Source organism: Pseudonaja textilis, chromosome 11 (genome assembly GCF_049901715.1).
Source record: "Pseudonaja textilis isolate UNSWEBS1 chromosome 11, rPseTex1.2, whole genome shotgun sequence".
NCBI lineage: Eukaryota > Metazoa > Chordata > Lepidosauria > Squamata > Elapidae > Pseudonaja > Pseudonaja textilis.
In genome coordinates this window covers 21,080,181-21,106,092 of record NC_142000.1, presented here as the reverse complement: position 1 = coordinate 21,106,092, position 25,912 = coordinate 21,080,181, and the positions used below count along the sequence as shown (strand labels likewise).

Sequence of the window (25,912 nt, the reverse complement as noted above, 5' to 3'; positions counted from 1 at the left end):
AAAGGGGGGGGGGTAAATTAAAAGCTGGGATGGATACTTGCCTGAAGTGAAAGCTGAGATGGGTTTGCAGCAGGCCGCATGCTGGTTTGAGGGAACGGCAAACTCTTGTCTCTTGGAAAGCAGAAGACCCCCGGGGAGGAGGGAGCTCTCAGCAGGTCTCGCTCTCCCTTGGAGCCCAAGTGGGAGATGCAGAGAACGGAATACCAGAGTTGGAAGGCTGGAAGTCTCCTAGCGCAGGGGGTCTCCAACCTTGGCAGCTTTAAACCTGGAGGACTTCAACTCTGGCTGGGGAATTCTGGGAGTTGAAGTCCGACAGGCTTGAAGTGGCCAAGGTTGGACACCCCTTTTCTTTCTGGAGGCAAACCATCATTGTCCTGTCAGGAAATTTCTCAGAATAGAATACAATAGAATAGAATAAAGGAAAGAATAGAATGGAATGGAATGGAATGGAATGGAATGGAATGGAGTAGAGTAGAGTAGAGTAGAGTAGAGTAGAGTAGAGTAGAGTAGAGTAGAGTAGAGTAGAGTAGAATATTGGTATGAAGAATAGAATGGAATATAGAATAGAATAGAATAGAATAGAATAGAATAGAATAGAATAGAATAGAATAGAATATTGGTATGAAGAATAGAGTGGAATATAGAATAGAATAGAATAGAATATTGGTATGAAGAATAGAATGGAATATAGAATAGAATGGAATATAGAATAGAATAGAATAGAATAGGCAGTAACTTTTGAATTCTATTGTATAGTGTAATATTAATGCAATATCAGGGGCTTTCAATTCAATTGCATAGAATGCGAAGGATGTGCGTTTGTGTTTATTTTCATAGTCATAATGTACACTGAAGATGGCATTTAATTTTGCTGTACGAGGTGCAGTGACAATAAAGTAAACTAAAATAGAATAGAATAGAATTCTTTATTGGCCAAGTGTGATTGGACACACAAGGAATTTGTCTTTAGTGCATATGCTCTCGGTGTACATAAAAGAAAAGATACATTGGTCAAGAATCATAAGGTACAACGCTTAACGATAGTCACAGGGTTATATAGTCATAAGGTGCAATAAGCAATCAAATCATGCTAGGAACAGTCAATAAAACTGTAAGGATACAAGCAACGAAGTTACAGTCACAGTCGCAGGAGATGGGTGAAAGGAAGGATGGGAAGATTAATAGTAATAGTAATGCAAATTTATTATTATTATTACTAAATTATTTTTAGGTTGGTTCTTTCCTTGATTAGTTTCCATCCGTTGCTTTTGTTGGGCTCTCTGGAACCTTCTCTGAGTTAGTCGAGATAAGCCATGATCAGGCAGTGTGAGGTGTGAGAAGGGCTCCTTCCCTGAAGCCATGCACCATGCTGCTCCCCACTGATTCCTCACATCTCTGGCCAAATATTCCCAGTTCTCCAAGCGGATCAGCCTTATGGCTTGGCCCTCATTTGCTAGACAGGAGGCGGAAGTGAGCTGTCTTTGCCCCTCACCCTAAGCCAGCCTCTGTTGTAATTGTTGGCCTTTGGTTCTTTATGTTAAACTAAAAGCAAGACAAGCTGTGGCTTAGCACTACGTATGGACTGCCTCTTTGTAATTAAATAATCCCAGCTTGATCAGAATCAAAGGTTGGTCTTCTTGGTTTGAGATGTATTGGGGGCCTGAAATCCAATTTGTGATGATGGCAGAGGACGGGCAGGTGACAAGGGCACCACTTTGCAGGAACAAACTGGTGGCATTGTTGGGATGTCTATGACGAGGTTCAGCATTGTGGTTAGAAGTGGATATGGAGTGTGGGGGTGGACATCTGACCAGGATACTCACGTCCTGCATTCCTACAGTGGACATGGGGGATAGACTTCAAGGTACCTTCCATTCTAGGGTTCTGTGACATGAAGAGAAGATCGGAGTTTGCTTCAGAGCATGGACATCCAGAGATGTTCTCCAAGAAACCACTTGCTCTACTAATCACAAATGTTCCCTAATCGCGAATGTTTTGCCCAAAGACATGATGTGGGATTAGTCTGCGGTGGTGAACTGTGTGGTTCTATAAACCAGCATGTAGTTCAGCCCAGCGGTGGGATATTCTGCCAACCAGAGGTGAACCAGACCATAACCTTGGCATCTTAATGGGCAAGTTTCCAACAGAACCCAGCGCTCGTAGGAACTCTTCAAGCCACGAAATGCTCAAGGCTTTCCATTCCTCCCCTTGCTTTTATTTTATTTTTTAAAAAGAGCTGTTGGAAAGAAAACAAGCCACCCACTTTGAACCTGGGAGATTGTAGCCTCACGGCTGGGAACATCTAATTATAAGATGCGCAGGCTGGCGCGTGTTGGAGATTATTATTATATATAGATTATCTTTTTGGAGACTATATTGGTTACTTCTTTGGGATGAAGCTGGTTGGCTCTGTTGGCCCTGCCGTGCCTTTATAACACACAGACACAGACACATGAACTCACACTCACACCCACACACAGGCACATGCAGAGAAAAGATTTCCAGAACGGCCTTCCTGCAAAAGTTGGAAATTTGCACTTAAATAGATTACATGGGTCTTAACGGGCAGCCAACCATCTGGAGGTCTCCTCCTTCCTTCCCAACTCAACTCAAAAGAATAAACGACTCAATACCAGCTTTGTCTCTCCCCAAGTTTACCTTAAATGACCTTCCGACACCTCTGCAGTGGGCACAGCCTTTGATGGCCAAAAGCGAAGATGAGGTTGGGCTGGGCGTAAATTCTGCCCCCAGACACAGTGGGATCGATGGCGCCTCGAGGGAAAGCTTTGGTTCTGCGGAAGTCAGCGGTTTATTTATTTATTTTGGCTCCCGAGTTGTCTCTCCCCCAAGCCCTGACAGCTTGACCAACAATTGTCCCCTCCTTCCCTCGAAGACTCCTTTTCACCTTTCGGATTTCCAGGACTACAAACTCTGGTTTAGCTCCTTTGAAGTGGAGATGAGCTGGAAGTTTCCTGAGAGGCTGAATTTTGATAGCTCTGTTTTTTTTAAAGAGGGAGGGAGGGGGGGGAGATTGATCCCCTGTACAGGACCCCTTCCTTTTTGTGGCAGCCCCTCAAATACTGGAACGCCGCTATCCTGTCTCGCCTAGTCCTTCTTTTTTTATTAAACTGGACATACCCGATTCCTGCAACCGTTTTGTTTGTAGGTTTGAGGCTCCGGCTCCTTAATCATCTTGGTTGCTCTTCTCTTCGCTCTTTCCAGAGTCTCTACATCCTTTTTCCTTGACCCTGGCTTCACCTCCTCCTCTTTCCGGCCTCTGTTTCCCACCGGGGCCAACCCAGGTGCCCTCCTGTTCTCTGGGGAGGTGGCAGAGCCATGCCGAGGGTTGCAGGGTCTGTGGAGGGCCGGGTGTGTGTGTGTTTTTTTTTTTTAAAAAAACAAAACAGGAGAGGCATTACCATATGGAGCCCATAAATTAAGCCATTGCAGGAAGCCAAGGGTAGATTTATATGCTTTTGCGTGCCTGCGAGCCTCATTGAACCTAAGAGCTTTGTGGCGATGGCAGCCGCTGCTGCGTTCAGCACAAGGCATTCATCTTATTTAGCGGCTCTGGCTTTAGAGGACTAATCCTTAAAGAAGGAGAAGAAGAAAAAGAAAAAAAAATGGATCAGCCATTAAAAAACAACAGCAGCCCTCTTTCTATTTATCAGCCGGCGAGGGCTGCGCCGTGGTAAATCAAACCCTTGGATGAAGAGGCGGGGAAGCCTGTTCTCCTTTCATCTCCTCCCGCTTGTCATCCCCACAGCTGACAAGTTTCGCACGCGGGTCCTGCCTTATATAGGAAAAGCTTGCTCTGCTTTTGTTATCTCCGGACCGACTCGAGGGACGAAAGGGAGGCAGGCCAAGCCAGGGGCTGGGCTACGTGTTTGTTTGTTTCTTCTGCAAGACACCCGCCCCCGTTTACTCTGAAGATCGGGGCGTTGTGTAATCCAGAACCACAACAACAGTGGTGAAAATGCCAGGTTTGGTCAAGGATTGTGTCCGGGCTGGGGAGTCAGAATCAAAGAAACGTGAAGAAGCCATGGGTTGGACTAAGCCAGGCTCCTTAAGTGCCCGGGCACCACATTTGTTGGCATGATTAAATCTGAGCAATTGGGAAAGGCAGACAGAGAAGGGGCTGCACTTGGAATCTCTAGGAAGGTGAGATTTTTACACTCTGTTGTCAAGTCTCTCTCTGAGAAGTGAGGGAGATAAGGCTGGCTGCTTTCTCCTTTGGAAAAATCAAAGCTGAAAACCACAAGGAGCTCACAGTCCCGGAAGAGACCCTGGCGAGGTCCACTTTTCGCTGTGATCGCAGTCAGATGGTGACTTCAGAGTTGTTCTGAGTAGGAGCTATAAGGCAGGAGTAAGAAGAAGGAAGTGCAGGGTTTTTTCAAACTTGGCAACTTTAAGAGGTATGGACTTCAACTCCCAGAATCCCCCAGCCATTAGGAGAATTCTGGGAGTTGAAGTCCACGCCTCTTAAAGTTACCAAGGTTGGGAAGAAGTGGCCCAGAGAAAAGGAAGGATATATCTCTCTATCTAAGGAGTTATTAGGATGATGATTGAAAACAGCCACCTCCTCCAATATTTGTTGGTACTTATTAATAATTAATTAATTAATTAATTAAATGAGTAAGTTTCCCACACCTGTGTGACATGACCACCTCTTCACGTGTGTGGGCATACCCCCACGCCCCCACAGCCCATCTCCTGCTGGAAGGAATGAAAGGACACCTGTGTCAAACTCAAGGTGGTTTTGAAAGGTGAAACAAGGACGAGCTGGGAAGGCCACACCTTTGTTTATTGTGTTCACCTGGCCTGGAACACCTTTTCTCTTTGATCCTGAGAGTGATGTGGGTCAGGACTTGGAGTTCTCACCAAAGCCGTGAGGACGAGGCTTCAAGGTGTTCCTACTTGCAGAGGTCTAAGCTGGGAGGAGTTGAGCATCTCCCGTCAAGGGTTGGGACAGAGGAAGACCTCTTTGGGTCTGGTTGCACATGGGTTTGGTCTCCTGAGTTTAGGGGTCTTTGGGGAGGGTTCCAAGGGGGGTCTCATTCGGGACTGCCCAGTAGAAAGTCTCTGGAGACACATTTTAACTTCTTCAGATGGGCCTGCTAGTCTCATACTCCTCACGGATAGCCTCTTTGACAATTTGGGGACTACATGCCGGTTCCATGTCATATGTCTCCAAAACGCAGTAGCCCTTTCGTAGCCCAAAGGTTTTGCTAAGAAGTATGACCTGGTGGAAGTTCTCCACGGCATCTGCCCAGATCTGAGAACTTGGAACCCGGTTCACATACTGTCCTCCAAGAAGGGGGTGTGGCTGGTTTAGTTTTGGTTTCGCACAACTTCTCACCTTGGACAATGAGGGATGCTTAAGCAAGCACGTATCTGGGTGATGTTTGCCCTGGTCCATGTCAAGCTAGAAGGAGCCCCAATCTCTGTGTGTGGGAGGTTCTTCTTGACTGCAGGGAAAACAATAATCTACGTTTCTTTGGAGAGCTCAGGTGAGGTTCAGCTATGACCTCCAGTGTCCAGATGGTCCCTGCTGACCCCTTTCTCTCTCCCTTCGTTTGATCTAGGTCCCCTTCCCGCCTTCAGAGGCCTCTTCTGCAAATCCGGGGGTGGCGGACGAGACTGACCAACGTCCTGCGGGCACCGCAGAGGGCACGGCTGCGGGAAACGCAGCCAGGCTGGACTGCAGGGCCACGTTGAATGTGGACGAAGCCGCCCCACCAGCTACAAGTAAGTGCTGTGCTGATTGCCACGCCAAGGGTGTGTATGTGGGCATCCATAGAAGTGTGTGTGCTTGTACACTGGTGAGAAATACGGAAGGTGGGAGGAGAGATCTCACCCACTGCACGGGTGATGCAGAGACGGGTCAGCTTCCAGATCGGAAAAGTGGGGTGACCTTGCTTCTGTTTGTGGGGGGCAGGGAGATGTAAAAGGGGTGAATGTGAAGGAGTCTTTTCACTTGGGGTGGGGTGAGAGGGGCTTCAATCTGGAGCTGTTCCTCACTTGGTGATCCTATGGTATCTGGCCTTTCTGTAAACATGTGTTGGAAGAAATATCCATCTGGTTCAATTCCCAGCTGGGAGAAAGATGGTGGGAGAAAGAGGATGGCTGATTGGAAGGACGGTTTAATGATGAACCAGAACCACACGGGGGGTTCTGGGCAGCTCACCCCATGGAGTGGAGGGGTGGGGGGCGTATTTATACCTTCTCTTGGGCTTTGCACTTGAGCTTCCTGTTCCTGTGCAAGAAGGTGTATTCTATTGGCTCTTGTCAGACTCCCATGGGGCCGTGTGCAAATCCTAGGAGTTTGTCTGAGCTAAGTTTGGTTGAAGTTTGCCGGTGTGTGTGTGTGCGTGGGGGGGGCAATGAAGGGGCTTGTTGGTCAATTCCTATTGTGGCCGAGGGCTAATCCTACCTTTGTTGGATCTTGGGTGAGGGTAGTTGCTTATGAATAGGGCTAGCCGTCTCTTCACCTCTTAGCATCTGCTGAGGGCTATTAAGGAAGGTGAGGTGTGCTTTTCAAGAGATGTGTCTCCCATTTCTCATCCAGGGAAATATAATATTTTGCCTTTTTAATATGTCTCAAAATACTTTATTCTTCTAGGAGAAGGGTGGGCGCTAACTTTCTACGGCTGTAAAGCGGGTGGGCGGGATAATTCCAGTGTCCTTCCCACTTGCATAAATCCTCCTTCTTGGGGAATGGCCTCCAGGCGCATGGAAGCACAACTTTTCGTTTCGCACCCGGTCCCGATGTCTGGGGAGGATGGGAGGTTTGGGGAGGTGAATGGGGGAAGCAGTCGGACGGGAAGAGAGGGCTAAAAGGGGTCAAAATTGGGTGGGGACAGCTTGGTCTCCGGCACACGGGAATGGTTTTGCTTCGGAAAACTTTCTTCCTGCAGCCACTTGGCTTATTTAGGATGAAGTCCCAGTCTGGGCAACTCAGAAAATTAACGGTTTGAATAGAGATAGGAAGTCCTTGACCTACAACTCATTGGTTTAGTGACCGTTCAAAGTTGGCACGCTGAAAAACGGAACTTACCCCCCCAGTCCTCACACTTACAACCATCGCAACATTCCTGAGGTCATGTGATCAGAATTTGGACGCTTGGCCAACCAGCCTTCATTTACGACGGTTGAGAGGGTCCCAGGGTCACATGACCTCCATTTGCGACCTTCCCCCTGAGGGCTTCTGGGATATGTTTGGGCTTAATAAATCAAGGACTACCTGTATATAGATAGATAGATAGATAGATAGATAGATAGATAGATAGATAGATAGAGATAGAGATATATAGATATAGATAGATAGATAGATAGATAGATAGATAGATAGATAGATAGATAGATAGATGGATAGATATAGATATAGATATAGATATAGATAGATATAGATATATATATAGATATATATATAGAGAGAGATATATATATATGCACAAAATATGCTAGCCATTCCCACAGCCTTCTTCCTCTCTGCCTCCTCGCTCCGCTTGGTGGGAAAACAGTTGCCGGAGAAGCCGGGATGGCAGAGGAAATCTGCAAAGGGAAAATTCTTCTGAATTTTCTTTCTTCCTCCCTCCCCACCTCCCCCCCCCCTTAAAATTTTGTGAATGAAGCCCTCGGTTGCACAATCAAATACTTGTCTGGAAGCATCAGTAATCCCCCGAGGAAGACCCGCAGATGAGCAATGGGGTCGGTCCCTGGGGGAATTTCTCCGCTGGCCTCTTGCAACAGAGAGGGGGGGGCTTCTTCTGCAGGAAGTTCAAGGCCAACAGACGCATTCCAGCAGGCGCTTTTCCAGAAAATATTCCCTCCCCGCCTCCCTCCAGGAGCAAGGATTCCACCGCTGCTGCCTTCCCAAGCCCATCCTTTCCCAGAGTGACCTTCCCTCCAGTTTTTCCCCCAGTTTTCCCCGACTTCGGGCGACCCAGCCAGCCCTGCAGCTCAACCAAGGGGGCATCTGAGTTTGCCTGCCCTCTTTGCATCTCTGCCTGCAGTGCAGCTGTGCCGGGCGCAGCGGCTTGACGGTGCTGGGTGAGCTGTGCACCCCTTCCTTCTCTCTCTCTCTCTCTCTCTCTCTCTCCACCCCCTCCGGCTGCCCCGTCGTCTCCAGCTCCGTCCCAGCCGAAAACAAAACTGCTGACTTCTGAAACGGATTTCAGATGCTCCTCTGGGAATCTGGAGCAATCGGCTCGGGAGAAAATGTGCCCTTTAAAGTGCCCCCCCCCTTTCCCCAAAACTCTCCGCTCTGGAATTTTTGCCGCATAGGGTTCAGCTACCCAATTTGAAAGGCAGGGAGTAAAAATTATCTCGATGTAGGAAAGGCAGCCTTCTGTTTTAAATTCCTGTTTTGTTTTGTTTTGTTTTAACCTCTGTAGAGAACGTATCTCCGGAGATCTCCATATTTGCAGATGTACAAAGTTAGGAGTGGGGCCTTCTTCAAGATATCAGGGCAGAGATGTTTTAAGAGGGCACCTTTAAGACGGGGTGGACTTCAACTCCCAGAATCCCCCAGCCAGCAGGCATTATTAGAGAGACTCCCCGTGGGGCTTCCTGGCGTTCCTTATGACCAGAGCTGAGCCCAGATTTTATGCTGCTCAGTGAGACATTTGCTCAGCGAGTTTTGTCCCACTTTCCGACCTTTTTCACTTGTCAGAAGGTCACCCAAGGGGATCCTGTGACCACTTAACAACCATCATAAAGATGAACCAGTTGTCAAAGCGTCCAAGTGCCAATCCTGTGACCCTGCGGATTCCAGAAGTGTGAAAAACAGTCGTTAAGTCCCTTTTTTTCAGTGCCATTGTAACTGACCGGTCACTAAACGAACTGTTGTAAGTTGAGAACTACCAGTACAAGGGAGACTTCTTGGCTTTGTTTTAATACCATCTCAGCACCCCCCCACCTCCCACCCCCGTTTCCTCAGGATTTGCCCACAAAAGCTAGGAAAACGCTTTTTGGGGGAAGGGGGGAAACTGCAAAAATTGATCGAAGTGAGTTTTGCTGCTTTCTCAAAGTCCTGAGAGGCAGATAACAGATAATCAGAGTTGGAAGGGACCTTGTAGGTCATCTAGTCCACCCCCAAGGAGGAGATCCTACACCATTTCTGACAGAGGGCAGTCCAGTCTCTTCTTGGAAGCCTCCAGGGATGAAGCTCCCACAACTTCTAAAGGCAACTTCTGTTCCAGGGGTTGGTTGTTCTCACTGTCAGAAAAATCTCTCCTTATTTCCAGGTTGAATCTCTCTCCTTGTTCAATTTCCATCCCTTATTCCTCGTCTGGCCTTCGGGTGCTTTGGAGAATAGCTTGACCCCCTTCCTCCTCTCTGGGGCAGCCCCTCAAATATTGAAACACTGCTCTCCTGTCTCCCCTGGTCCTTCTCTTCCCTAGACGAGCCAGGCCCAGTTCCTCATACGTTTGAGCCTCCAGTCCCCTCATCATCTTGGAGGCCGCATGATCGTTATAATTTTCAGCGCCGCCGGCAGATGGCATTCACAAGCCCTGAGCAAATCATCCAGGGAAGGTTGCCAACATGCAAAGCCGGGACCCCTCCCTCCCAGCTCGCTCCCTTCCCTCCCCTGCCCCCCCCACCCCCTCCCCAGGTCTGCTTATCTGTGTGGACACCCTGCTGCTAGGCTGATCTGACTAAAGTCCCTCTTGGTTGAAATGTCTTCCAGCTCCTTGGGGGTGGGTGGGGGTGGGTGGGGGGCTTTTACGAGCCTTTCCTAAAGGGCCTGTTTAAACAAAATTCCAAATTTGCGTGGAGATTTGGGTTCCCTTTCTCTCTCTTTCTCTCCTGGCCCCACGTTTGATTTAAAGTTTGGGGAAACTTCCAAGCTCAGTGCCTCTTTGGAGGAGGGGGGGCGGGGGCAGCGGCTGTCAAACAAAGGCCTAGCACCCACCCACCCACCCACAGCTGTAATTTGCTTGCTGGCTTCCCCGTGGCCTCTTCTGCTTGTTCCTTTTGGGGTTTCCCCTCCGCCCAGTGTTGCTGCAGACCACAAACCAGGGTTTAAGAGGGGGCGCTTAATAGTGTAGCAGATAGTGGTTGTGCCAAGAGCTGCTCTGAGCCCCAACGGGGTCTGGGCTGGCACCAACCAGCAGAGCCACCTTTAGCCGTGCGCCATGTGCCAGCCGAACTCAATGCCACCTTTGCCAGTCGGTGGGCGCAGCTGAATTGGGCTGGAGGTTGGAGGCTGCCTGTGTGTGTGTGTGTGTGTGTGATGCGGAGTGCTTTCCTGAGCGGGTGCAGAGTGCGGCTTCTCCCCGACAGCTCCCCCCTCCCCCCCCAAATAAAAGACTCTCCGGCGTCTGCCAGTCTGCCTGCCCACCCGCTCCGTTCCGCTTGGCCACTGGCGAAGGCGCGCGGGGTGGGGTGTGGGGGGCTCGGGGCTGCCTTCCCAGGACGCGCTCCCGCGTGGGGACCCTTCCCCTCCCTCCTGCCCCGCACCCTCCCCTGCTTGCCCCCTGGCTCTTCCCGGGAGGGAGGCGGCGAGGCCCCCGCGGCCCGGTTGGAGCCGGTGAGTCACTCGGTGGCGGCAGCACAGGAGCAGCTGGGCTGGCTCGGGCCGGGCCCCGCGGCGGGCGGGCGGGCGGGCGGGGGAAGCGAGCACAGCAGCAGCCGCCGCCGCCGCCGCCGCCGCCGCAGCGCCAGAAGCAGGAAGTGGGGCAGGCAGGGCGGGCGGGCGGGCGGGCGAGCGAGCGAGGCAGCCGCCAGCAGCGAGGCCGAGGGCTGCCCTGCGCCCTGCCGCTCCGCCCGGTGCGCGCCCGGCAAAGTTGCGCTGGCCATGGAGGAGCGGAGGAGCCCACGCTGGGCAGGCCGGACCCCGGGGACCTTGGGTGAGTCAAGGGGCCGGGCGGGGATGCCCGCAGACCGGCCGTGCCGGCGCTCCCGGGGCGCGCCGAGTCCGGGGAGCCGGGGACCGACTTTCCGCGAACCGGACGGGGGGGCGGGGGAGAAGGGAGGACGGGGAGGGTGACGTCACCCGGAAGGGGGCTCTCTGTGCGTGCTCAGAGGCGCTGCCTTTGCCCCAGCCTGGCCTGGGCGGCTTGGAAAACGGCCGGGGATGCTGGCCGCCTGCCCAGAAGAAGAAGAAGAAGGAGCGCGCCGCGGCCGCTTTTGGAGAGCTCCGCCGCCGCGCCTTGCTTGGGGAAGGGGCGTCCCGCTTGGGGTCGGCATCCCGGCTTGGCAAGGGAGTCCAGTCCGGCCGCTTGCAAAGGAGAGAGCCGCTGGCTAAAGCAAAGGGCGGGGGCGCGAGGGGGGCGTTGAGAAGCGCCGCGCTCTCCGGCCCGGACGCGCATCAGCCCGTCCTGAGCGCTTGGCTCGCCCGCCGGCCGCCCTCCTCCCCGCCCCCGGGAAACCTCTGCCGCGTCTGCTTGCCCGGGAATTCCCCGCCACGGGATGAATGGGCAGCGGTGCCTCGCAAGCGGCGAGCGATCCTCGCGCCTCCCGTTTGGCTTGCGGGGGCTTCCAGTTGTTGACGTCTGCTGGGCGGGAAGGGGGGGGAGGAGAAGAACCTCCCCTCCCCTGCTTGAATGCGCGCCCCCCACCCCGGTGCAGCCTTTTCCTCCACGCGTGTTTTCAGGGGTCACTTGGAAGAGCCTCGAGTCTTTTGGGTAAACTCTGGGACAAAAAAAAAAATCCTAGAAGGGAAATCGCCGTTTTTCTGCATCATGATTGCTGGGTTGGCCAAGTCATAGATAAGAAGTCGGTCTTCGTACTTCTTAGGCGTCGTAGGGAGGAGCGGATTCTGGCAACCAACTTTAAAGTGGCTTCAGTTTGGGGAGTTTACAAGCCAGATGGCTGGGAAGTGTGTGTGTGTGTGTGGGGGGTGTATGTGTGTGTGATATTGTTACAGAATAGTATTCAAAGTTCGCTTTTCTATTTTTGCCTCTTCCCTTCCAAACGTGTCCAAGCTAGTTTACAAGGCGAGCGAGAACACCCCGCAGTTTTGAAAGCAAGTTTAAAAGCACCCCCTCTGGTAGATCTGCATCAAAAAGGAAATAAATGAAACTCAAAATGCCAACAGGAAGGTATATATATAAAAAAAAAGGAGAGCGAGAAAACAAAATGCAGAGCTGTTTTTTTGATGAAGGCTTCCCGGCCCCCTTACAATAATGGCTGCCAAAAGCATCGGGGTTTTCTTGGGGTAATGGTGAACTGTTTTGTGTATGTTGGTGCATTTTATGAATCGGGGTTTGCTGTATATTCTCAACTTTGGGTCAAGGGATCAGGAGTTGGGGGCATAGAACAGTATTTTTCAGCTTTGGCCACTTCAACTCCCAGAACGGCTGGGGAATTCTGGGAACTGAGGTCTGCCTCTCTTTAAGTGGTGACCAGAGTTGAGAAACAGTGGCTTAAGAAGGTACTCACGGTTCATTTCCTGGCTTTCTTTCCCATAAGCAATTTCCCAGGAACATTTGGTCCTCTTGTCTTAATCCAGCCCGATTTTAAAAGCAAGCATTCTTTTTCCTGCTCATCCTCCCCTCCCAAAATGGGGTCCCATTCTGCTTTTTTTTAATATAACGAGTTGCCTTACAGACGTATAGACAGGTCATGCTGAACCGCTCTCCATAATTTCTTTCATAATTCAATGTACTGTTTTTGTAACTTGATTTTCTAATTGGCTCCAAAAGAAGGAAGGCTTTACCGAATAAAAAACGGGACATCTTAAAGATGATTAGAGAGGGGAATCGGTAAGGCCACCTGTATGACAATGGTAGCAGAACAGTAACAGAATCTCAGAATTGGAAGGGCCCTTGGAGGTCTTCTAGTCCAGCCCCTTGATGGACCACAACATGTGGCTGGGGAGTTATGGTCCCCTTGTTGTTCAGCGTTGATGGAGAAGTGTAGAATGAGGGCCTTTAAGAAAATAGATCGTGAAAATAGGTGTCAGTAAAACGTGAGCCGGGAAAACAGGAAAGTGCCAGAAAGAAGCTCGAGATATTCCCTGTCTTGACTGTCTTCGGTTTAACGTTGTCGGGTTTTCAAGATTCTTCAAGATAGCATGAAATAGAGTTCAGTTATTAATTGTGGCATATTTGGGGCTGGAAAGTCGAACAGGCTTCTTGTAGAATCCAAGGTGATGTTGGTGGCCTCTACTTGTAGATGACTTTGATGTTGTGGAAGAAAATGGTTGGCATAAGGATCAAAGAGGATGGAAGTTCTGAAAGCAGCGGTTAAGCCCTGATCAGATGGGTAACAGAATTGGTTTATAATCCAGATTGGGTATATTGTAAAACGTAGCTGAGATGCAAACCGCGTGGTTATCGCTTCCTCCACAAACCATGGTTAAAAATGAAGACTTACCAACTTTCTCCCCTAACCAGTTTCATGCACGGCATTGTAGCGGCCTTCATCGGGAGAGTCGTCGTATCTCTGCTGCCGTTGAATTAGGGGAGTGAACGTGGTTAGCTCCCCACCCTGTTTCTTGGATTACAGCGGAGTATGGTATTTGAAACATTGTGGTTGCGGTTAGCAAACCCTGATTTATGGCTTAATGCGATGTGCGCAACCAGCCTTCTGCTGCCAGTTCTCAGGATGTGTGGGCACAGGAGATGGGTGGTTCCCTAAATTATCAAAATAGAGAAATAAATTCTCCTCCTCAGAGGCCCGTTGGCTTTGATGCTTCTGGTGGAATTGAATTCGCCAACGCTCCGGCGGTTTTCCTGTTCCAGAGGCCGAATCGAAGGCGACGTTTTCCATTCTCCTGCTTTGAAACATGGGCATCACCTCTGGCTTTGCAGGGCACCCGGGCTGGGCATTCCCCGGCTTCTCTTTGCAATACAGGTAGACCTTGACTTACCACAGTTTGCTTAGTAACCATTCAAAGTTACAGCCTCACTGAAATAGGTGACTTCTGGCCATGTTCACACTGAACGACCGTTGTAGCTTCCCCATGGCCATATGGTTTCCATTCAGACAATTCACTCACCTCTATGATGGTTTGCAACGTCCCAGGGTTATATGATCCCCTCTTTGAGACCTTTGGACAAGCAAGATCGATGGAGGGGAGCCAGGTTTGCTTAACAACCGTGTTACTATTTTAATAACTGCAGTGATTCACTTAACAACTGAGCCTTGGTGGCGCAGTGGTCAGAATGCAGTATTGCAGGCTAACTCTGCCAACTGTCAGAGTTCGATTCTGACCGGCTCAAGGTTGATTCAGCCTTCCATCCGTCAAAGGTGGGTAAAATGGAGACCCAGATTGTTTGGGGGAAATAGGCTGACTCTGTAAACCGCTTAGAGAGGGCTGGAAAGGACTGTGAAGCGGAATATAAGTCTACTGCTAGTGTTTCCTCCCTCCCTTCCCTCTCCCCTCCCCTTCCATTCTTTCTCCCTTCCTTCCATGGTGTCGCAGTGGTTAGAACACAGTATTGCAGGCTGATTTTGCCCACTGCCAAGAGTTCGATCCTGACCAGCTCCAGGTTGACTCAGCCTTCCATCCTTCTGAGGTTGGTAAAAGGAGGAGCCAGATTGTTGGGGGGCAAGAGGCTGACTCTGTAAACCGCTTAGAGAAGGCAGGACTGTGAAGCGGTGTAAAGGCTATTGCTAACGCCGGCAAGAAAAGTTGTACAACGGGGCAGAGGTCACTCAAACAAATTGCCCCCTTAACAACGTAAACGTTGGGCTGAATTGTGGTCATACGTGGAGGACAACCGGCAGTCAGAAGGGCCCAAACGTGACTTCCTTTGCCTCGGGTCCGTAGCCGTCCCGAGTCAAATTGAGGTGTTTGCCTGGGAAGGCGTTATGGGAGCCCGTCTCGAGTGGCTGCCTGCCGAGCTGCAAGACTGGACACCTACCTCAGCGGGTGGGGCTGGTGCTCCTGGCCGGGCAGGAAGGGAGGCGGATTGGCTGGACTGTGGAAATCCTCTGGAACCAGGTCAGCCGAGTTCGGAACCAGCCAGTAAAGCTGCTCCAGGTTTGTAAACAGCTTCCACGGCGTTGCGTTGGCGGTTGTAAGCTGACCAGATTCCATGGGAAGGTAGATAATACAGGTTGGTCCTCATCTTACAGCCACCATGGAGCCCCGAATTCCTGTCGCTAAGCAGGCAAGCAGCCGAGATAGTTGTTAAGTGAGCGTCGCCCGGCCAAAGTTGGGACGTGAATCCCTGCAGTTGTTTAGTAAGTAACAACGTTTGTGAAGGGAATCTGGTTTTCCAGTGGACTTTTGCTGGCCAGTAGGTCGCAAAAGGGGATCGAAGATGTGACGCCACGCCACGGCACCCCCCCATGGATACAGCGACCGTCATAAGTGCGAGCCAGTTGCCAAGCGCCTGAATTTGGATCACGTGGCCATGGGAGATGCCCCAAAGGTTGTAAGGCTGAAAAACGGTCATAAGTCCCCTTTTCCGGGGCTGAATGGTCACTTTGAATGGTCTCTAAAAGAATTATTGTAAGTCAAGGATTACCTGATGTATATGTGCGTGTGTGTCTGTGTGTGTGTGGTGTGTGTGTGCATACATATACACACACACACACACCTTGACTTATGATGGACCCTTGAAAGATACTTACGCTCCAGATTTGAAGTTCTTTTTTAAAAAAACATTAAACAAAACAATTAGAAACATTGAACATGGTGAAGTCGGTTTGACATGATTTGGGGTCAATATCACATGTACATATGTTTTCCTATAAACAATTATTCATCCATATACATATATACATTTGTTCGTTCATCTAATACGTTTCTAACATCGTTTGTCTTCTTTTCATCTCATCCAGTCATCTACCCTTTCAACAAGTCCTTTCATAACTTAAGACCTCCTGTCTGCTCCCACCAAGGATAAAATTTATCCCAAATTGCACAATATGTCCATTTCAGCGCATAGTAAGATTTTGTTTATTTCTTCTTTTTCACTTTGTATAACTGTTTCTTTCCAGTTCTGGGCAAATGCTACCCTTGCTGCATTACTACTGTGTATAATCAAATAAAGCTCATCTTTCTGATATTTTTTTGACATAATTCCTAATAGAAAGCATTCTAGTAGGTGATCTACTTTAAGACCCAACGTTTCCAGATTTGAAGTTCTGATGGCGATAACATGCATGTGTACACACACACACACACACACACACACACACACACACATACCCCAAGATCACATGGCTGCACTTTGGGCATGGCACCCAACCTGCCTTGGTGCTCTTTGCAGCATCCTGCAGTCTTGTGACCACCATTTATGACATTTGTTGATGAAAACTGGTTTACTTCTGGTTTCTAGCAAAAACAAAAACAAAAAAACGTCCCATAGCAAACCAAGACTTTGCTTAACAACCGCAGAGTTCGCTTTATGACTGCTGTAAAAAAAAGGATGTGAAAATGGGTGTGGTCACTCAGTGACCTGCTTAACAACTATCATGACCTAGGGCCTTGATTGCAGGCTTGATTAGAGTCGTACATCGAAGAATAAATCCATATAAGGTAAAATCAGAAAAAAAAGAACTGGAGTGGGCAGAGATGGGGATCTTTGGCTGCACGAATCCAATTTTGCGTTGTGCTTCGGCGCAGCTAGCAAGTTGGAACATAGAACATAGAATCCTAGAGCTGGAAGGCGCCTCAGGGATCATCTAGTCCAACCCCTGCTCAAGGCAGGAGACGTCACATTACCCCAGACGGAGGCTTGTAGTCTATTTTTTTGAAAACCTTCCGTACTTTTCTGAAAACCTGCAGTACAATTGCCCAGAACCACGGATGCTACTGGCCGGTTTGCAATTAGAGAAGCTGCAAAGTGTGAGGATTTTACTCCGTGGGCGCTAACCCTTGGCTTCGCCTCTCGTTCCTTTCCAAACATTGCAAGCCTAGAGGGGCAGCAAAGGCAAACAGGAGGTGAACTTGGATCTCAACGCTTCTCAAAAGCCCAGTCGACTCGGGACAGTTTGGGAAAACTCCAGAGTTGGGAGGTGGGCTGGCTGCATCCGAAGAGCCAGTCCTGCTTTTCTGCCTGCCCTTTGGATGGGAAAACGCCTCTTTTCAAAGCGACCCCCCACACCGGCGCAGCCTTTCCGGGGGTGCAAGAGGTGGGGGAATTGCGCCCAACCGAGGCTGGCAAGCCGACCCAGGCTCTTAAAGTTGGCAGGGAACGGAGCGTCGAGCAATATCCAGAAACGGCGTGCGGCAGCGCTGCCCAAAACGTAGGGAAGCAGGACCGAGCCGTCCTGCACAAAGAAGAACAAGAGAAACCCAGATTTGTTGGCAGGAAATTGCAGACAGGATGCCCAGCGTTGACTTGGCTTTGCAGATGAAGCTTGTCAAGGGCTTTGTGCCAACGGAGAGAGCCTGGCTGGCTTGGAGGCAAACTGCCTGAAAAAGATTTCTTTTTTCTTTTTTAAAAAAAAGAGAGAAATAAAAGCCTGGGCAATACAGAAAGCGGGGTGCGGGGAGACCCCCCCACTCCCCTGGCCCTTTCCCCAGTGATTAGATAGCCTTTGTGACTGCAGAGAGCCAAATTCTGACCAACAATGGCAAACAGGATTATAAAATACAGATTAATAGATTTGGAAGGGACTTTTGAGATCTTTTAATCCAACCCATCCTCAAGCAGGGGCCCCTGTGCCATTAAAGACAAGTGGCTGCCCATTTTCTTCTTAAAAGCCTCCAGTGGTGGAGCCTTCACAACCTCTGGAGGCAAAAGTGGTTCCACTGGTTAATTGTTCTCAATGTCAGGAAATTCCTCCTTAGTTCGAAGTTGCTTCTCTCCTTGATTAGTTTCCATCTGTTGCTTCTTCTCCTGCCTTTCTGGGGCTTTGGATAATAGGTAGACCCCCTCCTTCTTTGCAGCAGCCTCTCAATTATTGGAGGACTGCTATCATGTCAACCTTAGTCCTCCTTTTTCCCTAGGGCCGGGGTCTCCAACCTTGGCAACTTTAAGAATTTGTGGACGTTAACTCCCAGAGCTGGCTGAGGAACCCTAGAAGTTGACGTCCGCAAGCCTTAAAAGTTGCCGAGGTTGGAGACCCCGGCCCTAGACTACCCTTACCCAATTCCTGCAACCGTTTTTAAACATGTTTTGGTCTCCAGGCCCTTCATCGTCTTCGTTGCTTTTCTCTGCGCTCTTTCCAAAGTCTCAACGACTTGTTTTATAATGTGGTGAACCAAACCTGGATGCAGCGTTCATATTCACATTGTGCAAACGGGCGTTTGTGCAATGGTGTGGTTCCCTTCTCCTCTCTTGTTTAATGTGTAGGAAGAATTAAGGAAAAGGAAGAATCTCTTGCCCCACACCGGCTTGGAAAGTTGGCCCCATCCTGGCCAGGCCCTGTCTCTCTTCGCATTCTTTGCCCTTCCTATATTTTCTGCCTCTTTAAATGGAGTTGGCAGAATGGCTTATAATAGGAGTAGAGCTGTCCCAGGTAGCCAGAAATCGTCCACTAAGGGAGAAAATAGCCTCAAAGTGGTTTGCACGAATGGTGGCAGAAAGCTGGACTTGCAAAGTGGAAATCGCAGCTGTTAGATCACAAGCGGTTAAATCCTAAAGCGTTAAACCAGCATGGCTGGCTGGGGAATTCTGGGAGTCGAAGCCCACAGGTCTTAAATGGCCCAATGTTGGACTCCCTCGGTTAATGCATTCTGTAAACCTGGCTTGTTTTATACTATTCAGCATATCGTTATTAAGACCGAGCAGCGGGTATGGATGCCACATTTAGGCATGTCAGTGTACTGAGCCGATGCAAACCTTAAAGAGACACGTTAAATGTCCGTGAATGTCTAAGAAGGTGCCCCTGGGGGCTTCGGTGTGCATGCAAGGCATGTGCGGGGATTCTGCAGGCTTTTGTTCCTGCCGGTGTATGTGCTGTGTGTGCACACGCATTCCCTCTCTCTCTCTCTCTCTCTCTCTCTCTCTCTCACACACACACACACACACACACACACACACGCACACACACGCACACACGCTGGCTGCAAATCAAACAGTGGCTTTGATAAAGGCCCGGGGATGTGCAGCCTCTGTTCTAAGGTTACAGCTTGCCCAGCCTGGAGTGTCGGGGATTTGCCCCAGAGTCATTCCAGAGTCGCTGGAGAACACCAAGGCCACTGAACTTGGAGAAGGAATTTTTGTGGCTTGTCCCAACAGAATTTCTGGCATGCTGTTAAAAATCCTCCCTCAGCCCCGGGGAGGAGGGAAAGAGGCTGGCCCCAGTCCCTAGAGGGGTGGGGGTGTCCTGTGCCTCTGTTCCTCCCCCTCCACTCCCCGCCTTCTTGGGGGAAGGGGCGATTTCTGTTGGAAAAGGTCTCACCCTCCCAAAGAAGTTGCTTCTGGCTTGTCCTTCCCAGCTTTGGCCTGATAGTTGAATCCAAGATTACAAGTTGTCCAGATTGGGTGAGTCAGCAGACCCGAGTTAGTTTCTCTCTCTCTTTTTTTATCTCGGATGTGAAGGCCCTGGGGAAGGTCACCCTCCCAGCCCAGCCCAACTCCTCCCCCTCCCCAAAGTGGGGCCCAGAATATGAGGGTCACCCATTGCAAGAAGCAGAGGTGGGCCACCTTGTCTTCGGCCAGCTGTGATGCTGGTTTGATGCATTGTCACTTGGTTAAGATGTTTCTGCAGGGCGTCCATGCGGGAGCCCTGGAGCTTAGGGGGCGGAGGCTGCTACAGCGCCCCCCGTTAAGGTTGTAGGGGTAGAAGACCCAGTTGGAGCACCCCTCTTCTTTTGGGATGGAGGAGGAAGAGGAGGAGGAGGAGGGGGGGGTGGATGACCGTGGGGTCCTTGGTGCTCTCTGAGCTTGGCTGTTTTCTTGCAGGCGTTTCCCAACCCAGCTAGGAGATTTTATCAGTGTTAGAAGGTGGAAGGTTTATGGAGTGGAAGAGAAGAGGAGGAGGAGGAGGAGGAGGAGGACGGTGGCGTTCTTGCTGCTCTCTGAGCTTGGCTGTTTTCTTGCAGGCATTTCATGACCCAGCTAGGTAACATCACCAGTGCTAATGAGGGGTCAGAGCAGGATCTTCTTATAATTGCAATGGTGCAAAGTTGCAATTTGGTCTCCCCCACCCTGGAAGGGACTCCTCCTCTCAGCCTCCGGAGTGTGGGGTTCAACCTTAGGTGGTGCTTTGGGTCATGATTGGGGGATGGGTGCCTCCTCTTTGCCGAGATCCTTCTGGCCCAGCCTCTGACCAGGTTCGCCTGCTGTCCATCTCCCCAGCCTCTTCCTGGCCCGTCTTCGGTTGCCCCGTGGCAGGAGGAAGGTCCCACTTTCTTGGCCTAACGTGGTCGTTGGCCTCCTGCGTTCATCAGGCATCTCTCTCTCTCTCTCTCTCTCTCTCCTGGTGTGTAACTGCCTCTCCTTGCTGAAGTTGAAAATCCATTTAAGTCAAGGGGAGGAGAAATTACAGCTGCCAAGGCCCTCTGCATTTACCCGTAAATCCTCTTTACGGCTCTACCACGCTCTCTTAGCCGCACGATCGGGCCTTCGGGAGTCTCTCTCGCGAGGCGGGCCAGGGAAGGGAGGGATTGTCTTTCCAGAGAGACTCTGGGGGGTGATTTCTTGAACGGAGGAGGAGGAGGAGGAGGGGGGGGTCTCATTGTCTCCATTCTGAGGAGCACAGGGCTACCTGTTGCATTTGGGGGAGGGGGCTTTAGAAGCTTCCATTGTGCGTTCCTCCTGAAAAGGGCCCTTGAGAGCAGGGGTCTCAACCTTGGCCACTTTAAGCCTGGAGGGCTTCAACTCCCAGAATCCCCCAGCCAGCGAAGCTGGGGAGTTGAGGTCCTCCAAGGTTAAAGTGGCCAAGGTTGGAGACCCTTCCTTCAGCGTGCTGGCGGAGACCCCTGCCTGCCTGCTGCTCAGTCAACCAGGCCAACCCTCCCAAGACCGAGTGATAGATGAACCTCTGTGGAGCTTCTCAACCATCCAGGTCCCTGTGGTCCCCACAGTGCAGATATTTCTCCCCTCCCCAAAAGACAGCAGGCCTTTCTGGGTGTTTTCCCTTGAAAACCTTCGTCTGCTCTTCCTTGACCTCTGCAGACCCCTCCCCTCCCTTGTGGAGACAGCAGGCCTCGAGGGAAGCCTGGAGTTTGGCTAGCTCTGTTGTTTTGGGGTGGGTGGGTCAGCCTTTCCCCCTCTCCTTAGCCCCCATGCACTGAAGGGAAAGTGTGAGGCTCTGACCCAGAGCTGGAGGGGGCAAGGAGAAGGGGCATCTCCCAGGGTCTGCCCTCCCCCTCCAGCCAGGCCCTTTCTGTTGCATTAACACACACACACACACACACACACACACACACACACACACACACACACACACACACTCCCCGGCCCTTTCAGCTCCCCCCTCCTCGCCTGCCCCCGCTCCGTCCCTGTTTGTTATCTGCCTTCCAGGCCTGGTGACCTTGCAGGGAGACCGATCTCCAGCTTCCTTTGTCTGGCCTTCCCAGCCGCCCACACACAGCCGGCCTTCTAATCTCCCAACTCCAGGCAGGGCTTCTTCTTCTTCTTCTTCAGCTGGGCTCTGCAGGATGACCGAGTGCCCCCACTAATGACTCGGGGGTGGGGGAGAGGAAGGCATGGGGTGGGGGAGAGAAGAGACGGATTTGCACATTTATTTCAGTGGTGGGATTCGATTTTTTTTTTTTACAACCCGTTCTGTGGGTGAGGCTTAGTGGGCGTGGCTTGGCTCGGCGGGCGTGGCTTGGTGTGCAGGGCAGGGGAAGGTTGCTGCGAAGTCCCCCTTCCCTCCCCCCCCACTATCCTGCTTTCCAAGGGTTGCTGGGAAACCAAGCGGACGAGAAAGGAGCGGGGTTCAGGTTGAGAAGGATCAGCCGATTGGAGCCTTGGTTGCGGGTTCTTCCAGTGGGTCAACCAGTTGCCTACCGAAGCCCACCATGGATGTGGCCTCATTCCAGGAAGGTTATAGCCAGGAGTGGGATTCCAATTTCTTTACTGCCGGTTCTGTGGGCGTGGCTTCTGACCAGTTCTGGAGAACCGGTAGTGGAGATTTTGAGTAGTTCAGAGAACCTCTGACTGGCCCCTGCCAACCCCACCTCTTCTCTGCCTCCCATTGAGTCCCAGCTGATCATTGGCCGGGTCTCCTTGGGTTGCCCTGCATAGGAGAACGGGGCTGGAAAGCAGGTTAGCGGGGTGGGGAGGGAAGGGGGATTTTGCAGTGTACAAGACACACCCACCAAGCCACGCCCAGAGAACCGGTAGTAAAAAAAAAAAGAATCCCAGTGGATGGATGGATATAGAGAGAGAGAGACTGAGAAAGAGATGATGGATGGATGGATAAGTAGGTAGGTAGATATAATTAGATTGAGAGAGAAAGAGAGAGGTGATAGGTGGATGGATGGATGATAGAGAGAGAGGTGATTGAGACCTGATCGGCTGGGTCTCCTTTGGTTGCCCTGCACAGGAGAACGGAGCTGGAAAGCAGGTTAGTGGGCTGGGCAGGGAAGGGGGATTTTGCAGTGACCCTCCCTGTCATGCCCACAAGCCAAGCCACACCCACAGAAACGATAGTTAAAAGAATTGAATCCCACCACTGGCACAATTCACTTAACAACCTGGTGGTAGGTCATAAAATTGGGCTGTGACTCGCTTAACGACCACTTTGCTTAGCCCTAGAAACTCTTGATTCCCAACAGCTGTCGTAAGAGGGGGGGGGGACTTGTCCGCATACCTCCGAATGGTGCTTCCTTTGTAGGGACGCTTTCGCAATAGGTGAGTTTGTTCTTGTCCTTAGAAAGGAATTGCAGTTTTCGGGCTGCGGAAGGAGACTGGAAATGGACTGGCAGGGAGGAGGAGTTCAAGTTTTAAGCCTCTTTGTTAGGGCTTGCACCCCTGAACTCTTGGGGTGGGGGGAGCATCTGGCTTTCGCAGCATCCCTTAGACTGGAGCCTGTATCTCTTGAAGGATTACACCCGGAGGGTGCCGTTGCTCTCAGTTTGCCCCTCTCTTTGGGAATTCAGAGTTTAATTGGATGGCAAGAACGGCGGGGCAGATTAAGCAGTTAGGGCTCGCCTCTAATGCGCGGTTTGCAAGAGCCGTGGATCCGAAGGGGAATTATCTGTGGCGGAAAGGGGTGAAGGTGGAGGCACTTCTGTGGCAGATAATTTTGGTTTTCCCCGGTCCTGCCCGGGGTGGAGAGATCTTTGTAGATTTCCAGCGGGCTCCGTCTAGCTCTCGGCTAGGATTTAAAAGCTGAGCGGGCGCCTTAAACAGGAGGCAATTAGTTGCAGGCTGGAGGGATTAGAAGAGAATTGAGCTGGAAGGGACCTTGGAGGTCTTCTAGTCCAACCCCCTGCCCGTGCAGGAGACTGTATATACCAGAGGTCTTATATATACAGCTCCTATCCCAGGGCAGGAGCTCTGTTGAATTCTACTGTATAGTGCAATATTCGTGCAATATCAGGGGTTTTCAATTCAAGGTGTGGAGGGTGAAGGGTGTGTGATTGTGTGTATTTTCATGGCCATGATACGCACTGAAGAGGGTGTTTGATTTCGTTGTACGAGGCGCAATGACAAGAAAGTCAAGCCAAGTCTCCAACCTTGGCAACTTTAAGACTTGTGGACTTCAATCCCCAGAACTCCACAGCCAGCTTTGAAGCCTTCAGGTTGCCAAGGCTGGAGACCTTTCTATACGCCATGCAAAGAAGGTGAGAAACTGGGGAATTCTGGGAGTTGAAGTCTTTCCCCCCACCCCTCATCTTCAACTTATCCAGGTTGACGAGGCTGTTCTGCGTCTGTTGTCAGGCGCTGAGCTGTTTACCTTTAAGAAAAGAGGGGGGAGGGTTGGAGCAGGCAGGTTGGAACAGGCGAGGCGCAAACAGCCCAGGGGTGTGAGCTCAGCCTGCTGTGGAAGAGGAAGTGTCTTCTTGCACATCTGCAGTGCCTCTTCAGCTATTGTTCTTCAGGGAGGATCGTAAAACCACCAAGGCCTTCGGTATTTGTGCAAACGGGTGCAAGGATTTGCAAGAGCCTCCTTACTCCATCCAGGAGGGCAAGAGAGTTGCAGCTCCTCAGGTTTAGCCTGGGGTTTTTTATTTGGGGTGGGGGTGGGGAAAGGACACTTTCTGGTGCTCCCCTCCCCCCAGGAGTGCCCCCCCCCCCAATTGGCTCCAGAAGCCACTTAGTGAATGGTTTACTTGGCAAACGGTTTTGGGAATCTTAAGAGCTTGCAAACTCTTATTATTTTCTTGGGGGTGGTAGGTGGGAAAGAAATCTTCCCTTGGCCAAATATAATGCTGGCCTCCAGGGGCTTTTAGTACACCCCCATTTCAGAGCTAGGTACCAATCTTTTGAATAACGGGGGTCAGAATCTACCTTTAGGGGTGTCCTAGGACGCTTTCTATCCTAGGAAGCAATTCCCGGGCAATTCCTGGAACCCTGAGCATTGGAAACTTACGTAGCCATGTGGACACGTGATATCTTTATCTCCTAGCATGGCCAAAAAACAAACAATCGAAGTGTGTACGTTTAAACAATTACTTCTTCGTCATTTGTACACAATTCCGTTCCAGACTTGGCCTCGTGTTCAAACCCTCAAACTCTGGGGTCTACTCTGAACCTCGCTAATAACTGTCGATAGGGAAACGCCTTGGCGTCCCCCTCGGCCACCAATTCTTCTGTTGATTTGTCTGTCTTTTCTCCCCGGTGAGGTTTCCATACTACCTGTAGTAACTCATAACCAGTTAGCCATTTGTGTTTGCCTATTCATTTCTCACCTGCAAAAAACGCTTCTTGTGCCGAGGGCCACAAAGGGGTTTTGGGGGCCCCAAACTGGCTTTGTAGCTTTTTCAGGTTCGCCCAGGTGGTGTGTCTCATATTTAAAAGCCACATTAGGCCTTGAATTACCATGCCACCCCGATGTCAGGAGGGGATTCTGGGAGATGCAGTCCCAGGGCGGGCAGGAGCCCGACCCCAGTTGTGCTCGCTTGTCCTTGCCAACCTGGGGGGAAGGGAATGAGGGGAGGGGAAGCGGGGGAAGGGAAGGCCTTTTTGTGTTTCAACTCAGGTGGCCTCTACAGGCGCATTTGCTCAGTATTTGCAGAGTTGGTCAAAAATTAACATTCTGAAAGGCGGCTGTAAAAGCCTAAGTCAACAAATGTGGGCACTTGTGTGTGTGTGTGTGTGTGTGTTGGTGTGTGTTTGTGTAGTATGTCTTCCGGAGGAGGGAGGAAGCCCTGCCTGGTTTGCTGACTGTTGGGACAAAATCGTTGGGCTTTGAAGTACCAGCTTCGACTATAGAACAGAAACTCCCTTGCAAAGGGGTTGGATTGCAAGGCCCATCGTGCCCAGCCTGTGAAAGTAGGCCGGGCTGCGTCCTGCTTTAGAACAGAATAACAGAGTAGGAAGGGACCTTGGAGGTCTTCTAGTCCAACCCCCTGCCTAGGCAGGAAACCCTACACCACTTCAGACAAATGTCTACCCAGCAGCTTTTTAAAAACCTTCCAAGGTTGCAGCTTCTGGAGGCCGGTTTGTTCCTTTGCAGCTTGTACCTCTGGCCTAAGATGGACGGACTTCCAAGTCCCAGAATTCCCCAGCCAGGGAGTTCTGGGAATAGGAGCCCCTCCATCTTAGGAGTTGTTGACATTGAGAAACCGTGGCGTTAAACTACCCCCCTCTGCCAGCCTGTTGCGGCTTAGTGTGAGGTGAGACCTTTTTGTTTTTTTGTATCTTTCAAGAGCAAAACTAGAAGCCGGTGGTTCCTTCTTCCTCATCCGCGGGAAATCAGCCAGGCAGGGAATTTAGCAATCTAGGAGGGAAGAACAATGGCTCAAATGAACACAAAAAAAAACACAAGCGGCTCTTTAATTTAATATTTTTTTTAAAAAAAACCCCTCCTGCCTCCTTCCATCTCTCGCCCTTTTGATGGGGGAAACCCCTTCCGAAGCCTCTCCCCTCGCAGCCTTGCCCTTTCCTTTTGCCCTGCACCCTCACCCTCTTCTCTGTCTCTCCTCCTCTCTCTTTCACAC

At 50.8% G+C, this 25,912-nt stretch overlaps 1 protein-coding gene across 4 annotated transcripts in view; it reads left to right on the top strand.

Annotated features, from left to right (window-relative positions):
• Nucleotides 1-25,912, top strand: part of GSE1 (Gse1 coiled-coil protein) — a 257,775-nt gene that overhangs the window by 44,444 nt on the left and 187,419 nt on the right. For 2 of the 4 annotated variants that reach the window (XM_087940751.1, XM_087940750.1), the window contains exon 2: nucleotides 5,586-5,748. In XM_087940751.1, the coding sequence (XP_087796877.1) occupies nucleotides 5,586-5,748 (163 nt within the window). Of the gene's footprint in view, nucleotides 1-5,585; nucleotides 5,749-10,672; nucleotides 10,854-25,912 lie in introns of those variants that run through there. The other 2 variants (XM_087940755.1, XM_087940756.1) reach the window with 2 other exon arrangements.